General features: G+C 32.0%; 1 protein-coding gene across 1 annotated transcript; it reads right to left on the bottom strand.

The window, feature by feature from the left end:
* Positions 1–3,824: 3,824 nt before the first annotated feature.
* Positions 3,825–8,308, bottom strand: LOC123198290 (calcium-binding protein CBP). Its single transcript, XM_044612978.1, has 5 exons — positions 7,709–8,308; positions 5,459–5,505; positions 5,205–5,380; positions 5,074–5,092; positions 3,825–4,205 (listed from the first exon to the last, which is right to left on the bottom strand). Exons 1-5 carry the CDS (start codon positions 8,142–8,144, stop codon positions 4,101–4,103), a joined length of 783 nt encoding a protein of 260 aa, XP_044468913.1. The 5' UTR covers positions 8,145–8,308; the 3' UTR covers positions 3,825–4,100.
* Positions 8,309–22,236: the final 13,928 nt, after the last annotated feature.

Raw genomic sequence — 22,236 nt, 5'->3', positions numbered from 1 at the left:
CAAAAACCCTAGATAAGAAAATTCTCCATTTACCTCCTCATGAAAACTCCAACTCTAAACAGGTCCACTGTGTTCTAAAGAATTTCACCGGCGTCCCAATATTTTAAAAAAGCTACTTTACCCCCCTAAAAACAACCAATCTTGGCTGAACGTGGGACGCACGATTTTGACGTGGGAAACACTGTTCCCACGTCGGACTGCCGATCTCTTCGGCAGTTATTTTCAGCCAAAATTTGGTTGTTTCAGCCTTCGATTTTCACATAAATCAAATCTAGACGTTGTATAACACAAAACCCCTCAATTAATTCAACAAAAACAACCAAGAATCAAAACATTTTAAGCATTATTCAAACCGTAAACCCTAAAATTTCAAACTGAAAAATCTCAATAATATGAGCAATAACTTGATCCAAACAAAATTACGGGAGATATACTAACCTTCTTTGCCATTTGCGGATGCCGGAAATCACGAAAATCTGGTCGGCCGTGGGATGAACGTGGTGCGTGAAAAGTTTTGAAATTTGAAAGAAATGCACAGTAAATTCGCAAATATTAACGTGGGAAATAAGAAATTTGACTGTGTTTATATATAGGGACATTTTCATAATTTCGCCAAACTCACGTTGACGTGACAAATTTCAGAAAAACCCGACGTGGGCTAATGTGTCTCCCACGACTCCGTAATAGTTTTAAAAAGTTATTTACCCCCTTAAATTTGGCTGAACGTGGGATGCATGATTTTGACGTGGGAAACACTGTTCCCACGTCAGACTGCTGATCTCTTCAGCAGTCATTTTCGGCCAAATTTTGGTCGTTTCAGCCTCCGATTTTCCCATAAATCGAATCTACACGTTGTATAACACAAAACCCCTTAATTAATTCAACAAAAACAACCAAGAATCAAAACAATTTAAGCATTGTTTAAACCGTAAACCCTAAAATTTCAAACTGAAAAATCTCAATAATATGAGCAATAACTTGATCCAAACAAGATTACGGGAGATGTGATAACATTATTTTCCATTTTCGGTTGCCGGAAAGTAAGAAAATCGGCGGAAATGACGTTCGCCGTGGGATGTGGAAAAAATTCGAATTTTCTTTGAATTGCACAGTAAAAATTTACTGTGTTTATATATGGGGGCAGTTTCGTCATTTCACAAAACCTGGGCATTTTTGTTAAACCTGAATTTTTTGGGTAATTTCGCTTAGACCCCTTTAATTTCGCCTAGTTTTTAAAATTTCCCATTTATTTAATACTTGACTAAAATCTAAATATAGGATCAACAGCCCCTATATTTTGTACATTGATTTTCAACCTTCAAATTGAAGCTAATCAAAAGTCAATATCCTTATAGCTCTATCAAACTCAATCATTATTATTTTTTTAATTTACAGAACCAAAAAAAAAAAAAAGGCGAGTTATGGATGGTATGGTGTGATATGTCACGAGACTTTTTTCATGTTATTTGTGATTGTCTAATACTGTAAATTTGAGTGTGGCTCTTTTCTACCTTAAATAATTCTTAAGTGTGTATGTGCATGTGCATGTGCATGAGCATGAGCATGCATATACGTAATTAAAATATTATAATTAGTGTTTTATCCAATCCATTTTTGCAAGTATAACAAACAATCATTTCATCTACTTAACACAATTATAAGCACTTGATTTATCTCGTCTCAACTTTTTACCCTTTGACTCTAGCAATTAATAACCTTTAATTCAACATTTTTCTCAAGCATTAATCATTTTTTTGGCCTTGTACTTCCCAATCAAAATCTAAAACCCCAAATTCAGTTTTAGCCAAAACTGAAATCTCAACCCATAACGAAAACTATATGTGACTGTCCATTTTTGTTAAGCGTCCAATTAAGTAACCTCAAATACACTTGAGTAAATATTAAACTCTTTGATAGATTAAATAGTAAAAGAGATTAATTACAAATATGAAAACAAAGGTTATAAAATCGGTTATTAAATTTAAGATTTTATTTATTTAATATGATCTATTCTATTTTTAAGAAATAATTTAATATAAGCAAGGTTTCTTACAACCCAAATAAAAAAAAAAAAAAAAAGGCTGAGGAAATATTTTGCATTAACCTCAGATTGAATTAATATTAAGCTTGTGGGTTATCATTTGCACTTGGGCGTAGAGTCGTAACTTACACAAAACCCGCTACTCAAGTGCATGACCCCAGACTCTGCGTTTAAGTTCGTTGAGAGAGATCCATTCAATTTCCTCATCATTAAATAAAGTTTCGTATTATTTTGTTTACAAGTACATGTGACCTTTTGTACTAATTCTACTTTGTTAATTGAAACATTTTTCATCAAACGCGTCATCCTTCTAGAGATAGTAAATGGTTCAAGAATGTATGGATACAGTTGTTAATATAATATGGTTTATGATATATATCATACGATATAATATAATATTAAAAAATTAATACATATGTTAAGATATATCAAAATTTGAAACAATATGATATGTATCAATTTGTATAGATAAAATTAACGATATTGATCAATATATTTTTTAAATTAAATTAGACATGTAATTTAGAGTTGATACAAATTGGATCGAGCTAGAATACCTCTTGTCTCAAGTTTGACTCAAATATAACATAATTCAATTCGATTTGAATTGACGATTCAAATTTAATTTTATTTAATTCAAATTGATGGTTTAAAATGATGGTTGAGATTCGATTTGATTCAATTCGAATTAATGGTTCATAGCTTAATTTGGTTAAGATTTATAGTTTGAATCAATAGTTTGAATTTGTGATTTGAATTTGTGACTCAAGTTCATAGATTATTGATAAAATAACGTTAGTTTATCTAAATAATAGGCAACAAAATCACTGATTTGAGCCAAACTTGAGTCCAACCGAACCAAACACGTCATAGCTTAAGTTTAGTTCGGTCTCAAAAACAAATATAATTTTCTGATTCTAATTCAAATTAAACAAATTTAAACCAAATCAAACTAAGTAAAGCTAGTTTCTATTTAACTTGGATGTAACTCAAAACTAGTGCATCTAATAGATTCTATTTTTTTTTATAAAACAAAAATAATTTCCTTATTATAATTAGATATTTAATATATCATTATAAATTATTTATTTTGGATATTATCGTTTAGTTATAATTTTTAATCTATATTTTTCCTCAACTAAGCTAAACTAAGCTAATAATAATTTGATAAGATGGTTTTAATTTTTCATTTATGTTTTAAAAATATTGATGATATTAAATTGAATGTCCCAAAAATAAACAAAATTAATAAAATATTAAATCTTTTAAAGTAAAATTTTAAGTTCGACCTTTTGTTATATTTATAAAACCTTTAACTTATTTAGTACGATGGTTAATGAAACTTTCACTTACCTGTTACAATGGTTATAAATCCAATTACTATGTTTCAAATTTATTAAATCGATAAATACAAATAAAATCTCTGATTATCAAAAAAATAAAATGAATGGAAAACAAAATAGAAAATATTAAAAAAAAACTTTAATTCAATTTTTAAAGGTTTATTTATCCAACAAAAACGAACTACACCGTCGGTTATAAAAGAATTGAATGAAAAACAAAATATAAAATATAAAAAAAATATTTTAATTTAATTTTTAAATTTTTTTATTATTTTATTTTAAAAAGACATATTATATGATATGATATAAAATATAATACATGATATAAAAAATTAAATTTTTGATTAACGAATTAACTATCATGGATATGATACCATCAAAGACTCCACGTTGAGGCGCTTACTCTGCTTTAGACTACAAATTCAAATTTTCAAACGGTCTTAATCATAAACTAATATACATACATTTATATATATACACACACACAAACTTCACCTGTATTAAATACTGTCATAATAGGAACAGTACCGTAGCCCACTTCTCAAGGTAAATTGCTACTGTTGCCCCTATACAAGTTAAACGGTTACAACATAAATTCATAGAATTTAACTAGTTCACAGCTATGCTAATGGACAGAATATTTATGCCAAAATACACAGAAATTGGATCTCCATTCACACCAAATTCATAGTTGAATGACCTTTAGAACCTTAAACCTAGGCAATAAGGAATGGCAGAACAGTTAACATGAACAACTCATAAGTGAAAGTTGCAGAACCTGTGTATGAGGCGTCCTTCTCCTTGAATTTATCCGTCAATCCCTGCAAGTTAATAAATAATCAAATTTTCCGTCATATTTAAAAAAAAAAAAAAAAAAGTAATACTTTTCCCCCATGCAAATAGCCGGAACACAGTATAAAGCAACGTTTTTTAAACCAGTTTGACAATGAAACTAATTGTTTCACTTGCTCATAATTCGACTGATTTGATTCAAAATTAATTAATTTAATTTATTATCAAATTATAATAAATTTTTTAAATAATATCATATTAACCAATAAATTTTACTTAAAAATTTACAAAAAAACAAACTCAATGAATATACTCAGACATATGATAATTAAAACATATCATTTCTAAAAAATGACAATTATTCACTTGATTTCGATGAAATAATTTAATTAAAAAAACTCCTATCTTATGATATAAAAAAAAAAAAAAAAACGTAATTCTATAAGCCATTGCTTATAGAAGACATTTCAATGGATCTAAGATATCTTTTTTTCTTCTTTCATTTTATTTTTCTTACAGAGCTTTAGAAATTCATCCATTCTAATATAAAATAATCAAATTTCTAAAATATAATTAAATTTTCTAAAAATACCTTAAATTTTAGTCAAATCTGGTTATACTGGTTTTGAATGGTTCATCCGATTCACTAATTTTGACTGGGTTTGATCAAGTCAACAAGTACGCTACTTTTTAATATTAATTAGAGCAAACTTAGAGTTAGTTCCAATCCAGTTTTCAAAATAGTGGTATAAAGTCTCATTACATGCTTAAAACTTACTCAATTTGTAGCCTAAGCATCTTATTTTCAATGATCACCATCTTGCCAACCAAAAATTATTATAATGACTCAATTATATAAATACATATTAGAGGCTCAAAGCTGAACACTGAGCTTACCTTAACAGTGAGACAGCACCTGCATCAAGGGAAAACAATTAAAAATAGAATTAGGCATGCTTGAATATATGATAATAATTTAGAAGAGGGTATCCATTAAACTAAAAAGAAATCTATGAATTGGAACATACTCTATGAAGTTATCATATTCGATGGCCCTACTTTTGCCTCCAGTTTTGTCAAACTTAGCTACAAGTAAATCCAAAACCACAGGTGAAACAGCTAACCCCAGACTGAAAAGTGCTTCCCGTAACTCATTTGCATCAATCTTTCCACTTCTGTCTCTGTCTACCTTCTCAAAAATTGCCTGAACAAATTGCAATGATTAATTAAAAACGAACATAATAGACTTACAAATGCATAGGAAATGAAAATTCCAATTTACCCTCCAACTCTGAAGGCTGTGAAACAGGGCAGTAAATTCCTTAGGGCCTGCGTTAAAATATTTAAATCAAATAATTAAGGCTTAGCAATAGCTTCATAGGATCCAAAACAGAATTTGGAAAAATAAATGTCCAAAATCTGGTAAAAAAATTATATACACTAACAATGAATATAAATATAATTCAATAATTAATTCATGAATTATTATTACTGAAAAAAATATAATGTTTTAAGAAATACAATGTCAATGCTAGAAATTTATATGTTAGCTTAATCCAAATTTAGTGAAGACCAACAAATAAAATTTAATGGTGAAAAGATGCTTAAAATTGACCAAACAGGATCAATCCTATGCTTCCAAAACGCACGGACCTGTTGCAGGCATCATGCTCCTACTTTCACACAAAGTAACATCCAAAGACGCTCTAAGATATAATTGTAATCTGACTTTCACACCTAGTAGTCTTAACTTAGCCAGGAGAACGACTATTTCCCACCTATTTGTTTGGTCAAAATAACACTTTTCCACACTCAAATTTAAATTAGATATTTTCTCACAACCTATCAAATTATGTTAATAGATTTCACTAAATTTTTAGATAAAAACAAAAAAGGCAAAAGATAACTTCAATAATTGACTTTTAAAGTTTAAAGATTAATGTGATAGTTTAATTACTTTTATGACTTTATAATAGCATTAAAATGATAAAACTGTCTTTTTATAAATTATTGCACAATTGTCGTCACCAAGCCATCACCAATTCCCCGCCAACAACCTACCACCCCCTGCCAATTACTTGAGATGACAAGCTTTTAAAGTCTAGGATGCCCATTCACTCAGGTAGCATAAACTCCTTGAGAGTTCTTGGAAATTTAGATACAAAATCCAGATATTCACTATGTGAGTTTGAGCTCGTTTGCTCTTTCTTTGGTTTTTTTCCCTGCATTACTTTCTTTGGATGCTAATTCTTTTTCTTTTTGATATATAGTCGTGTCAAGAGCCCCCTGCATAGCAATCAATCATCACTGATGCTTCCCTCCTTGGGCTAACAAAAGTGCTACATTATCCTTGAATATATCTTACATCATATATTGAGATTTTTACCTCTACCACATGCTAACACCACCACATTCCATTGTCATCACCGACATGCTCGAGAATTTTGTATGCGACGATCAAAAAAATCCAAAAGCACCCGAGCTCACGGCCCAACCCACCGATGGCACCAAGTTAAGTCAGTGCAAAGCAGTTCCTGTCAACATAGGCATCACAATCCTAGCCCTTCTCCTTTCAAAACCTCCATATATCTGCATCTCCAAAATGTCTTCCACAAGCTCCACTTACACTCCCCCTCCAAAGCTTTCTCTTTCGTCACTCTTCACCTTCCTCCACCTCCAAATCTCACAGTTCAATCTCTCCTTAACCTCTCAAATCATCCACAATCACCACCGCAATGATGTCACTCCATTCCATCTCATCCTTGAGTACGCACCCAACAAAAATGTATAGCACAACACACAAACGGCTGCCATTTTAAGGTTGCAACGACTGACAAAAACCACACATCGACAGTCACAATTGAGTGGAGGGATGATTAAAGGGTGGAGAGAATGGATATATAGCTGATGTTAGTGAAAGAGTTTGTGACTGTGTGCTAATTTATATCAAATCATATTATTCTTTGAATTTTGATAAAGTGTATTGTTTTGTAATAAATCATGTTGTTACATAGTTTTAGTTAATTTGGATTGGTTCCAGTCGGGTCAACCCAAAAAAATTTTGGTTCAATTTTCTGTTGATAAATTTTGACACAATTCTATTTCAGATCGGGTTAGAGTTTAAGGTTTTAAACTCAAAACTCGAACTGACACCATAAGAATACCACCCAAAGACACAAATTGCCAGGCATAACCATTTATAAACAAGATCAAATGTTATATAACATGTTTTAATATTATTAGGTTGAGATAATTTGATAATTTCAGAACAATTTAGATCATATCAGGTTAACTCAAATATTAAAGGGTTGAGTTAGGATTAAAAAAGTTTGATAGGATTCTAATTCAAATCGAGTTAAACTTGAAGGTTCTTGACACAAAACGAACCCCGTGCACAGGTTTCAATAGCGGAAATGAGAAACAAACAAACCACCCGGCGCGAATTAGAATCCCGTCAACCTATTTGCTAACGTGCGCTGACACAAACCAAAACATAGAAAAGCAGAAACCAGAACAAGAACGAAGAACTCACCGATCTTCCTGGTGTTGGTGTTAGTGAACAAGTACATGAGAAGATGAACAGTTCTCAAGCTGAAGCTTTGATTATACGAAGATAGAGCTCCCTGCAGCTCCTTATCGTCGATAAGTCCACTTCCATCGCGGTCGGCAATCTGAAAGCAAGCAATGATGTTCGGATCGGTGCCTGGCGGAAAATTCGACGGCAGTAGAGTCGCGAACGGGTTTCCTTGCAGTCCAGATGGCGGAGGATAGCCGCCAGGAGCTGGATCGCCGTAGGAAGGTGCAGAGGGAGCCGCGTACGGTTGAGTCTTCGGCGGAGCATATGGCTGAGCCGTCGGAGTGGCTCCGTGCTGAGCAGAGTATTGCTGAGTTGTCGCTGGAGCTCCGTACGGATACGGCTGCGCGGGGCCGCAACCGTAGCCGGGCGGTGGTTGAGGGTAACCGGACATGTTAATTTTTGTAGATTTTTCTTCAATTTTGTTTGAAGCGGATTGCTTCTTTTGATCTATAGAAATACGGGGTCAGAGTTCGGCTGAGATTATGAAATTATTACGGAAATGCCATTAGATAAGTAGGTACAAACCGGGGAATAAAATGGTATCTGTTCCATATCTGGTGGTTTTTCCACCACATGCGGTAAATGTTGACTAATAGCATGGGAATGCATTAAAATAGTTTAAAAAATTGGCTGTAAACATAGGCATTTTTATTGACTAAGGGGGCAGCCAAATGTCTATAAATACCCCCCTTTTTACTCTTCATGTAATATATTTTTTCTTCTCTCTTCTTCATCCGGAAAGCAATTTCATAACCTTGCTCTATTCTCCTTTCTTCTTAATTCTGCCTCACTTTCTTCCTCCCATTTTCTTTCATTTATTTATCTTTCATATTTCCTAAATTAATTCTATAACACGTTATCAGTACCATCTGTTTAGGTATATTATATTCTTTTTATTATGTCGTTATGTTGCTTATATATTATAAATAAGGATATTATTATGATGTCCTAGTTAACTTTTAATTTTTATTATGTTTCTGTTTAATTTTCTATTATAATGATACCCTATTTGTAACCCAAAGTTTGCAAAATATTATAAATTTGGATCCGAAGTTCTAAACATCATTTATAACCTGAAGTTACAAAAATTATGAACATGGACTTGAAGTCCTAAATATGATTACAGTATATGATTTGTAACCTGAAGATTATAAAATCATGAGAAAATATATATCGGCTAGAAGTCTTATATTTCACTAAAATATTTATTATAACTACATCCCACTTGCAACCTGAAAATTGTATAAGTGATGAAAATAATGAAATAGAAATCTAAAATATTATGTAAGTTTTACATAATATAAAATTATGAATATGAATCATAAAACCAGAAGTTTTGTGAATATATGATAAATAAGAACTTGAAGTTCGCACATAATTTTTCTTCATTATATCACTAACTGTTATTTCTTTCATCAACCTGCAGTTGGTGAAAATAACAAATCTTACAAAACTTCAATATGTTGTCCTTCGATTAGATGGAGAAAATTATTCTGAATGGGCTTTGGACACAGTTCTCCATCTGCAATCAATGAGCCTTGGAGAAACAATAAAAGAAGGAAATGATACATCCCAGTAGGATAAATCTAAAACTACTATTTTCCTTCGTCATCATATCCACAAAGGGCTACGAGCAGAATACGTGGATATTATGGATCCACTGGAATTATGGAGAAATCTGAAAGAAAGATTCGATCATGATAAATCAATTACATTACCAATGATCTAATATGAATGGACTCATTTACGCTTACAAGATTTTAAATCTGTAAGTGAATATAACTCTGTCATATTCAGAATTGTCTCCCGAATGAGACTATGTGGAGAAAAAATAACTGAAGAAAATATGTTAAAAAAAACTTTCTCCACATTTCATCCCTTAAATATGCTCCTACAGTAGCAATATAGGGAAAGAAATTTTAAAAAAATATTCTGAACTAATATCCTGTTTATTGGTGGCCGAACAAAACAATGAATTATTATTAAGAAACCATCAGACTCGCCCCACTGGTACTGCACCATTCCCTGAAGTGAACGCAACTACTAGTAGTAGTTATCGTAGGCGTAGACGAGGTCCTGTACGAAATAAGTTTCGATACAAAGATGGTCATAATAGAAAATCTTTCCACCTTTAAAGGACCAAAGATGAAGCAAAACAGGATAAAGGGAAAATGATACAAATTAAACCACAAAATCATGATAGTAAACGTTACATATATGGTTCAAAAGGTCATTGGTCGCGTACCTGTCGTACGCCAAGACATCTGGTTGATTTATACCAAGCATCTATTAAAAATACAGACTAGAAGATCGAATCAAATTGTGTTGATAATCCAGACCCCGTAGATCTGGCAAACTTTAACTTTTCAAAATTTCTTCAAGACTAGAAAATTATGTATATTATAGTGTGTAATTAGTACTATATGTTTCTTCCTTTCAAAATTTTGTAATCATTAATGTAAATTTTAAAATGAAAGGAAATAGACTCCAAACTGGAAGCGTTAACTTCAAAAGCTGGTGATGGAAACCTGTGTTTGGTCGATAGTGCAACCACCCACACTATATTAAAAGAAAAGAAATTTTTCTTAACTTTATCATCAATAGAGGCTAAAGTAAATATTATATCAAGATCAATCAATCTGACTGAAGGCTCTAGAAGAGCTACAATTATGTTAAACAATGAGACCAAATTAAGCATCAATGATGCATTATATTCAAGTAGATCTAGAAGAAATTTACTGAGTTTTAAAGATATAAGAAATAATGGTTCTCATATTGAAACCATGAGTGAAAATAGTGCAGAATTCATCTGTATAACTAATAATGCCTCCGGAAGAAGGCGTATACTAGAAAAGTTGTCTGCTTTATCATATGGATTGTATTATACAATCATAAAGGCAATTGAAACCTACGCAGTATCGAACCAGAAGTTCGTTGATCCAAAAACATTTATGCTTTGACATGATCGTTTAGGCCACCCAGGATCTACAATGATGCATAGGATTATTGAAAATTCATATGGATATATATTACAGAATCATAAAATTTTATTGTCCAATGAATAATTTTGCACCGCTTGTTCTCAAGGCAAATTAGTAATAAGACCACCCCCTCCAAAATTAGAGGTGAATCCCCATTATTCCTCCAAAAGATTCAAGGGGATATATGTGGACCCATTCATCCACCAAGTGGGCCATTTCGTTATTTTATGGTCTTAATTGATACATCTGCACGATGGTCTCATGTTTGTTTATTGTCTACTCAAAATGTTGCATTTGCTAAACTGTTAGCACAAATTATCAAATTAAAGGCACATTTCGCAGATTATTCGATCAAGTCAATACGGCTAGATAATGTTGGTGAATTTATATCCAAAACATTTGATGATTATTGCATATCTATGGGGATTGAGGTTGAACATCCAATTCTGCATGTCCATACATAAAATGGATTAGCTGAGTCTCTTATCAAACGACTTCAGGTAATTGCACGTATTTTACTATTAAAAAGTCAATTACCTACTTCTATGTGGGGACATGCTATATTACATGTTGCAGTGTTAATTTGCTTGCGACCTTCTTCTTATCATTAATATTCTCCCCTACAATTGGTCTTTGGTCACCAACCTAATGTATCTTATTTGAGAATATTTGGTTGTGTTGTATATATCTTTATTGCGTATCCTCAACGCACAAAAATGGGACCCCAATGTCTGTTGGAAATATATGTTAGATATAATTTACCATCTATTATCAGGTACTTGGAACCATTAACAGGTGAGCTTTTTACTGCATGATTTGTAGATTGTCACTTTGATGAGACAACTTTCCCATCTTTAGGGGAAAAGAAAATGCCTCCTGAAGTTAGGCATGAACTTACTTGGTATGTATCTACCATGTCTCATTTAGATCCTCGCACATCCCAAAGTGAAACTAAAGTACAGAGGATAGTGCGATTACAAATTATTGCCAATCAAATGCCTAATGCATTTGTAGATACGACAAAAGTGACAAGATCACATATTCCAGTTGCTAATGCACCAGCAAGAATCAATGTGGCTGTTGAACAGTCCATTCGAGCCGTAACTGATTAATCTACTGCACGCCAGAAGCGTGGTAGACCTATTGGATCAAAAGACACAGTTCCTCGAAAAAGAAAGGGAAATAATCAAACAAATATCAATCATGATGATCCTAAGATAATTGAAAAATCCACACTTTCTAATATTCCTCTAGAAGAGGTTATAGTCCCTAAAGAGACTTAAGCCCCTAACATGGCACAAGTCCCTGAAGTGACACAAACCCCTGAAGTGGTACAAAATCCTGAAGAACAGAAAAATGAGAATATTGAAATATCTTTAAATTATGTTCATACACGAGAGATGTAGAATCATGAAACAATTATAATTGATGATATATTTTCGTTTGCAGTAGCTACTGAAATTCTGAATGATGATGATTTTGAACCACGTACTATGGCTGAGTACAAACAAAGACATGATTGGCCTAAATGGGAAGAAGCAATTCAAGTAGAATTAACTTCTCTAGCAAAACGTCAAGTGTTTGGGCCTGTAGTTCCAACACCTCAAGACGTACAACTCGTTGGATATAAATAGGTATTTGTGAGAAAAAGAAATGAGAAAAATGAAATTGCTAGATATAAAGCCAGACTTGTAGCCCAAGGCTTTTCCCAAAAGCCCGGTATAGACTTTGATGAAACATATGCACCTGTAATGGATATAATTGCATTCAGGTATTTAATCAGTTTAACAGTCTTTGAAAGACTAGATATGTGTCTAATGGACGTAGTTATTGTTTATTTGTATAGAAATTTAGACACTGAAATTTATATGAAACTCCCTGAAGGATATAAATTGCCTGAAGTAGAAAGGGTCAATTCAAGAGGCATGTACTCAATTAAATTACAATGATTATTATACATATTAAAACAATCTAGGCGAATATGGTACAACTACCTTAGTGAATATTTGAAAAAGGAAGGCTACGTGAATGACCGTATATGTCCCTGTGTATTTATCAAAAGGTCAGAATCGGGATTTGCTATTGTAGCAGTTTATGTTGATGACATGAATTTAATTGAGAGTCCTGAAGAACTCTAAAAAACTGCTAAATATCTGAAAAAGGAATTTGAAATGAAGGATTTGGGAAAAACCAAATATTGTCTCGGCCTGCAGATCGAGTATAATTCAAATGGAATACTTATCCATCAATCAGCCTATATCGACAAATTATTAAAACGTTTTCATATGGATAAGGCTTATCCTTTGAGCACCCCAATGGTTGTTCGGTCTTTTGATCCAAAAAAAGATCCATTTTGTCCTAAAGAAGAAGATGAAAAGATACTTGGTCCTGAAGTACCATATCTTAATGTCATTAGAGCCTTATTACATTTGGCCTAATGCACGAGACCGGATATATCCTTCACAGTTGATTTGTTAGCTCGATTTAGCTCTGCACCAACCCGTCACCACTGGAACGGAATCAAATATATACTTCATTACCTATGTGGAACTAGAGATTTAGGATTATTCTATTCTGTCAAATCCCCTAAAAATCCTAATTTGGTTGGATATGCAGACGTTGGTTATCTTTCTGACCCTCATAAGCCCGTTCACAAACGGGATATGTTTTCACTTATAATGACACAACAATATCATTGTGCTCCACCAAACAGACCTTGGTTACAACGTCCTCAAATCATTTAGAAATTCTAGCTCTCCATGAAGCCAGCCGAGAATGCATATGGTTGTGGTTTGTCATCCATCATATCCGGCATACATGTAGTCTTCCATCGACAATAGACATGCCTTCCATATTATATGAAGACAATGCAACATGTATAGCTCAAATTAGAGGTGGATACAACAAAGGAGACAGAACCAAACATATCTCACCGAAGTTCTTTTACACTCATGAACTCCAGCAGAGCAAAAAGATTGATGTCAAGCAAATAAGATCCAGTGAGAATCTTGCAGATTTGTTCACTAAGATACTACCGACATCAACATTTGAGAAGTTAGTGTCTAATATCGGTATGAGGCAGGTCAACAAGCAACCAAGTTAATCCTACTACAAAGAGGGAGAGTGTTCATCAAGGGGAGTATTCATCAGGCAAAAAAAAAAAAAAATTTGAAGTTTATCAAATAGTGGACAATAAGTGTACTGTACTCTTTTTTCCTTCACTAAGTTTTGTCCCACTGGGTTTTTCTAGTAAGATTTTTAATGAGGCAGTTTAAGCACGTCCAATGCCAACTTACAGAACATTTAATAATTATATTCTTTTGCTTTGGTTTTTATCCCACGGGGTTTTTTCTTAGCAAGGTTAATATAATTATCTGTAAGTGGTGAAAATCCAAGGGGGAGTGTTGCATATCTGGTGGATTTTCCACCACATGCGGTAAATGTTGACAAATAGCATGGGAATGCATTAAAATAGTTTGGAAAATTGGCTGTAAACATAGCCATTTTTATTGACTAAGGGGGCGGCCAAATGTCTATAAATAGCCCCCCCTTTTTACTCTTCATGTAATATATTTTCTCTTCTCTCTTCTTCATCCGGAAAGCAATTTCACAACCTTGCTCTCTTCTCCTTTCTTCTTAATTCTGCCTCACTTTCTTCCTTCCATTTTCTTTCATTTATTTATCTTTCATATTTCCTAAATTAATTCTATAACAGTATCAAAATTGGTGAATATATATGGAAAATTTATATATATATATATATGGAATTTTTTTTTTCTTTGTAGCCCATTTTTTATAGTAATATTATATATATATATATATATATATATATATATATAATATAATTAGATATATAAATGATGTGTCAATATGTAATTAAATATTATTTTTATCTTTAATTTAAAATTACATAATAATATGATAACATATTATTTGTATACTTAATTATACATTTAAAAGTATGTAGACATATTTTTTTTATTTTATGTTATAGAATTAAAACTAAGAAAAAAACATTTTATTAAAATTTCCCATATATAAAAAGGTTTTTCACCACACTTCCATTACTCCACAAGCCTACCCTTCATACCTCTCACTTTCTTTTCAGGCTTTTGGACTAAGTCAGTTTCAAATCTTTGTATTTCTTCATTTTCTTAACCATAATCATCTCCGAAATCACTTTACAAGTTAGTGATCGGTTCATTTTGTCTAAATTTTTAGATTTGTTTCGGTTTGATGAGATATTACAATTTTCAACTTGAATATTTTGTTTTTGAGTTTAAAAATTGTTATTAGTTAATGGAAAATACTTATTTGTTAGATTAGGAGGTGATTAAGTGTTGAAATTGATATTGTTAACGAAAAATATAAATTTTCTATTAGCTTAAGTGTTAAATTTTATATTTTGATTAGTAAATCGATAGTTTATTAAGTTTAAATCGGTTGTTAGTTGTTAAAATATTGTTTTTAATTAATTTTTTTATTGTTTTATTGACTTAAATAACAAAATTTGTTGGGAATCAAACAAATTTTGTTTTCGTTAGCATCGAAAATGAAGTGAGCATAGTACTATCCCGACTGTGCATTTTTGTTCTTCTTTAGGTACAGGCGTTGCCACTTTCATATGCATAGGCATACATTTTCTTTATTCAACATGTACAATCATGCTCCATTCCACGAGCATACATGCGTAAAAGGGGATGTACAAGCATGTATCAATTGGTTGCACAGACATACATCTCCCAAGTACTGTTCATCATCTTCTCTATCAAACCCTAAAGTGTTTTATAATTTTAGCAAGCCATACATAAATGAACTTGGTTAATGTACAAACATACATAGCATCAAAAATTCTTCCAAACCTAAGGATGACTATGCATGCTTTGTTGCACGTTCATCTACTAATGAAATTATGTTTCAAGGAAGGGATGTACAAATGTATATGTTAATAAGCATGAGCACATGTCTTTGTTAATCTTTACTATTCCAACCCATGTACAGTTGTCCACTCATGATGATGCATGGAATGACTGTACATGACATCTTGGAATTTAGATTCTACCCATTCTTAGTTGGATTCTATCCTGTTTTCTATACACAAGCAACATATTATCAATCTTGTAACCCATAACATTTTGTTGGGGCAAGTGTCCTAAAACCAATCGAATTTGGTATTTGTGGATATAATTTTATATTAATCATTAATAAAATGATTTATTATTATTCAATTTATATGTTGTTTATTTATATAATTGTATGAATAATATACCCTTAGAATGATAAAATTATAACGAGGAGATCAAACGACTAATCATGAGAAACCTATGTACACATTAAGTAATCATTCTAGAAACGTTTGTAATCTCGACTTTGTAATGAATAAGGGCATATACAATGATAATAGGATTATCATAGTGTTGAATGACTCCACTAAAAGTGACGACAGTTCTTATGTGTCAATGTTGTTGCATACAAGTTGGTATAATATATAGGTACACATTGTAGATGTGCTCATTGGAGTAACTTGACTTGATGGTATCCATATAGATAGTCGTTCTAGTGTTTATGGAATAAATCCTTTGAACACCATAGGTGCATATGATCTTTTGACTTGAGGTTGCTAGACTATATCTCGTGTAAAAATCAATATAGTTTGACATTATCCAATATGCCACCATAATTACGATAACTATAAAGATAAAATTCAGCCATATCATGAGATACATGAAGGCTATGGTAGATTGATAAAAGATTCGTCACTCTTGAGCATAAGAGAAGATATCTCACATAAGAATACTGAATGACATTTATGATTGTTTGAATTTGTGACCACAGTGAAATAAGGTTCTAGCCTAATTTGAGTCAATCATTGATGTGTATTAGTTCATACTGAGAAACTATTAAGATAGATACTTTTCTATGTCTCAGTCTCAAGAGATATTGGTTGACAAAAAGATTGAATTGTATGTAACTATGATATTGTAAAAGCTTGAGAGATGTCTTCTAACATTTTGTCATTCAAATAGCCATGATGTTTTGTTGGAGGCCAATCTTGGTTTGTACTCAAATTCATCCCGAATTCAAACACTGTTGACTCGATAAATAGCTTATGGGTCACACACATAAAAGAGTTTGCTCAAACTCAAAGAAGTGGATTGTTTATTGATAATTCTGGTATTTAGGGCCAAGAGAGAAAGAAACTACGAATAAACTGGGTTTACCCAATGGATTGAAAAGACTTGGTTTGAACATGCCTTGACCAAGTGCCAACTGTGCACTTGATGAGAGAGGTGTTAGCCATGTAAATACATATGCTGACTAGTACCTTGTAATAAGAACATATCGACCAGCACACATATGTGTGCCAATTGTGCATGTTTGTGGCCATACTAGCCGACACATGTTTGTGTGCCAGCCATGCAAGCCTTGGTCATGCCAATCAACATATACATGTGTGCTAGCTGTGCAAATGGTCTTATGATACCAACTGGACAATTTTTCATGCTAATCGTGTATCTGCGTGTTAAAAGTGCCATGCACACTTGGAATTCCAGTCGTGCTCCAATACCTACACACATATATAATGCATAATTTTCACATAAATATATAAGCATACACAGAACACAAAACCCTAACTATTGGTTTTGTACCTTCTCCTTTGCTTATAAATAGTAATTTGAGTCAAGAGCTTTTATAGCCTTTTTGCTTAGATTTTCTCTTTCATGTTCGTACTCTACGTGGATACCAAGGAGTTATCTCATGGAGGTTGGATAACGTATTTCTCTAGCCACATGAAGTTGAAGAAGCCATCAACACAAGTATTAATTCTAAAACACCCTATAAGTGTTTTATGTTTAAAATAGATATCCTAGTTGGGGTTTTCAAGATTGTTTTAGTTTTAAATTTCACTACACTATTGGTTATCAGTACCTTGGAAACCCTATAATAGTATCAAAGCCAATGTTTAGCATAATTTTTATGAATATTATACCTGCATTGTTTTGATTATTTTATATATTGATTACATGTAATTGGATTAATGAAAACTGGGTATAAAATTGGTAAAGATGATTTGTAATCATGTTGATTGCATGATTTCTTGAATATCATGTATAATGTAAATTGTGTTAAATTATTGAGTGATAATTCTTGATTTTTGTTTGAGTTTTGTTTGATATATATAGGTTAATTTTGGTTGAATTTCATATGTTTCATGTTGTTGCATGAAATTGCTTTCAAATTATGTTGTTCGCATGATTCAAGGTTTATTGCCAGTGTGAGTAAGATTTACGTGTTGTATTACTCACCTTGACAATTGGTTTGCCAAATACTGAGAAGTTTGCTAGATATTCAATTGCTAAAAAAACAAAAATCCAAAAAATAAGTTTTGGAGAAACTCATTGTGCACATTTGGAACTAAACTATGCAAAGTGGGTGTTGAGTGGACACCCCTTGGCACTATGTGTAAGTGCATAACTAGACTACTTTTGTCAAGTTGTGACTTCCACAAGGTGCCAATTGTCTACCTTGGTTGAACTTTAGTAGTGCCCGATATCTTTTCTCGTGCCTTCGGTCGTGCAATATTTTGGAATTTTGGTGAATTTCATAAGCAAGATTGGATGCCTCACTTACATGTCTAGCAAAGTTGAAAATATCAGTTTAGTCTTGTTTTGTTGAATTTAAATTGAATGGAGATTTTCTTAAGCTTTGGGATTGAATTATAATTTTGTAAAATTTCAAATATCAAAATGTAATTTGACAGTTGGGATAATGATAATTAAAAATTAATTTTAATTGTTATGTATATGTACAGATGTATATATGCCCGGTGTCCAGTACACAACCAATGAACTTTTGTGAATGATTTTTTTAATTTTTATTTCATTTTTTTGTTGTAATTCTTTATCCTTTTTTTTCTTTAGATTATGTTGTTTCTACTTTCCTTAGAAATCTATAACTAAGAAACAAAGTTATGTAATAATTGAAGACTAGAGATGAAAGGACAAGCATGAAGACCTAAATACGAAGATTCACCTAGGTTGACCAGTCAAATTCCTCTTAGTTTAATGGGCTTGACATTAGTTATGGTTATATATTGGTATGCTTTATTTTTATGTTGTAGAATCTATGTATAGGTTTTATTTTACAAATATCACCTGATATGTGGCTAAAATTTGATGAGACTAAATAATAAAACCCTTGATATAAAAATTAAGTCTAAGATTTAGTTGGTGTCTTCTAGTATGACACCTAATTAAGCACTTGTTTATTGGAGTCTTGTTTGCCAAAGCGAAAGATACATTTCTACTAGGTGGAAAATTAGGTGATGATCATGGTGGGTCTAACTTAACTAATGTACTTTGCTTGTTTGTCAAAGTGAAGGTAAAGTATGTTAGACACATGAGTAGAGAATGTATTTGTCGAAGCAAGGAGATATGTAATATCTACCTTGCTAATACCGAAAGTCACATTTAAGGTCACATGATTTGTTTGTTAGCACTTGGCTTGAAATCATAGGCTTTGGTGATTAATTTAAAATTTACCTATTTGATTAATTTGAACTTGGTCGCTAAAACAAAAGAGAGAATTAATATGATAGGCTCTAAGTCTACTAAGAAGTTCATTAGAACTTCCTGAGTTCAATAGTAAGGGTTATTGGCTTGAGGAAAATAGTGAGAACATTTTAATTATTAAATATGTAATTAAAATGATAAATAAAATTACTAATTCTTTTATTTATAAATTATAGATCATAAAGTCACCATGTCAAACTCAACATATCGATCAATTCTCGAAAAATAACGTAGACTCACTAAAAGCAACTTCATTGATTGGTACATAAATCTTTAGATTATTTTATATCAGAAGAAAATACTATACATCCTTAAGAGGTTGTTGCTCCTAAGTGTGGTCCTAATGCCACCCAGGAGCAAAAAGATACTTTTAATAAGTATTTTGATGACTTTGTGGAAGTTTATTATCTCATGTTGACTTTTATGTCACTTGAGCTTCAAAAACAACATAAGGAAATGGATGCATAATCTATACATGCACACTTTCAAGAGTTATACGACACTCATATGAGTTGTTAGGTACGTTATTTGATTGTAAACTCTCTGAGGGAAGGCAAGTTGGCCTTTATATAGTCAAGATAATTGGCTATATTAAGTGGTTGATGAGCTTGGGCTTCATCATGAACAATAAGCTTGCTATTAACCTAGTGTTGAAATCTTTGCTTAAATCATAGGCTAATTTCATTATGAATTTTAACTTGAACGAAAAGCAGAAAACCTTTGAAGAGTTATTGTATATGCTCCGATAGGCTAAATAAGAAGTATGAAAGGTAGCTTTGACTAATCTACTTGTAGTTAAAGCTCAAGCATCGAAAGTCAAGGCCAAGGGCAAAGGCAAGGCTAAAGCCAAACCTAAGCCCAACTTAAATCAAAGAAACAACTCGATACTACTACTCAGCATATAGGTGGTGTGGGGAAAAGAAAGGTTGTTTGTTTATATTTTGGCAAGGCAGGACACTCGAGGAGACATTGCGAGGCTTTTCTAGAGAACAAAAATAAGAAGGTAACTAAAACTTCTACTTCATTATGTTTGTCATTGAGATAAACTATTCTTCTTATTTATCTTTGGTTGTAAACACACAACATAGTTCTCATATTTGTTCTAATATGTAGAAACTATGGTAGAGTAGATTACTTGCCAAAGGAGAGGTTGACCTATGTGTTAGAAATGAAACATGTGTTGTTGCATTAGCTATAGAGATTTATTATCTTAGGTTACCCACTGGGCAAGTTTTAGAATTAAGAAATTATTATTATTTTCCTTCTGTTTTTAGAAACTTAGTTTTTGTGTCTGTTTTTGACAAAAAGAAATATTTATTTTTAATTTTTAGTGGTATTATAACCATCAGCTTAAATAATATTTTCTATGGGATAATTGAATTGCATAATGATTTATATATTCTAAAACTAAATAATGAAATTCTCAATGTACAAAATAATAAACGATTAAAAGTGAATGATCTAAATACCACATATCTGTGGCACTGCAGGTAAGACCACATAAGACCAAAAAGTATATCAAGTAATTATTTCGCTTCTAGTCATATGATGAATACAAATTGTACTTATTAGGTAAGATAGACAAAACACTCTTTACTAGACATAGTGAAATGGAAATTGAACTATTAGAGATCATACACATGACAATGCATAATAGATATGAGGAAGTGTACTTTGTCATATTTATTGATGACTTTAGTAGATATGGTTATGTGTTTTTGATGAAACATAAGCTTGAATACTTTGATAAATTCAAAGAATTCAAAAATAAAGTAGAAAAGTAACTTGGTAAACAAATTACAGTTTCCAAATGATAGAGGAAATGAATACCTTAATGTTGAATTTAGACAATACCTAAAGGAAAATGAGATAGTATCTCAACTCACTTTTCTTGGTACTCCATAACATAATAGTGCATCTAAAAGGAAAAACATGACCTTGATGGAAATGGTTAGGTCCATGATAAGTTTTATGGATCTACCCATGTCTTTCTGAGGTTATATCCTAGAAATTATTGTTTATACATTGAACAATATTTAATCTAAATTTGTGGATAAAATTCTATATAAATTGTGCAATAGGCGAAAACCCAATTTAGATTACTTTAGGATTTGGGGTTATGAAGCTTATGTCTAAAATTGACTTTGAACAGGTTGAATGGTAAGTTTGAAAAGTGTCTCTTTGTAAAGTACTCGAAGGTTAATAAAGGATAATGTTTTTACCCCCTGAAAGAGCAAAAAGTTTTTGTTGCTTACATCATTGTATTTCTTAAAAAGGAATTCATTCTCAAGAAAACTTATGGGAGAAAGGTGAAACTCAATAAAATTCTTGAACCACAAGATACCACAAATATTAGACAAGATGATGTGTCATCACAAATGGTTGATCATAATGAGGAAGTTCCTCCACTTTAGATAGAATAACCTTAACATACAAAAGAGTTATATAGGTCTACATGAACACATCACAAGCTAAAGAGATTTGTTTTTCTTTTGACTCAAGATGGTGATGTGTTAGTCATCAATGATGACAAATTTAAGACCTACGACTAGGCTATTTCAAGTCCAGATTTTGATAAACGGTTAGATGTCATAAATATGATTCTATATACTAGAACCAAGTATGAACTTTAGTGGATGCACTTGAAAGGGTAAAACTCGTAAGGTGCAAATGGGCTTTTAAAAGAAAAACTGACATGAAAGGTAACATGAATACCTATAAAGCACAATTGGTTATTAAATGTTTCACTCGGAAGTATGATATCGACTATAATGAAACCCTTTTACTAGTCATTATGCTTAAGTTTATTAGGATTATACTTGCTATAACTACGTACTATGACTATGAAATCTTTTAAATGGATGTCAAGACTGTCTTCTTAAATGATAACCTTATAGAAGATGTCTATATGGTGTTACCTGATGGTTTC

The sequence above is a fragment of the Mangifera indica genome, chromosome 15 (assembly GCF_011075055.1).
Source record: "Mangifera indica cultivar Alphonso chromosome 15, CATAS_Mindica_2.1, whole genome shotgun sequence".
NCBI classification, from domain to species: Eukaryota; Viridiplantae; Streptophyta; class Magnoliopsida; order Sapindales; family Anacardiaceae; genus Mangifera; species Mangifera indica.
Note: the sequence above shows the minus strand (reverse complement) of the source record. Positions and strands in the feature narration are given on the sequence as shown.

What these genes read in the sequence shown, in the direction of transcription:
- LOC123198290 (XM_044612978.1), bottom strand. Translation starts at nt 8,144, where the DNA reads ATGTCCGGTTACCCTCAACCACCGCCCGGCTACGGTTGCGGCCCCGCG. An exon ending in CACCAACACCAGGAAGATCG is followed by an intron (nt 5,506 to 7,708) that starts GTGAGTTCTTCG and finishes ATTTTAACGCAG; the next exon opens with GCCCTAAGGAATTTACTGCC. An exon ending in ACAGCCTTCAGAGTTGGAGG is followed by an intron (nt 5,381 to 5,458) that starts GTAAATTGGAAT and finishes CAATTTGTTCAG; the next exon opens with GCAATTTTTGAGAAGGTAGA.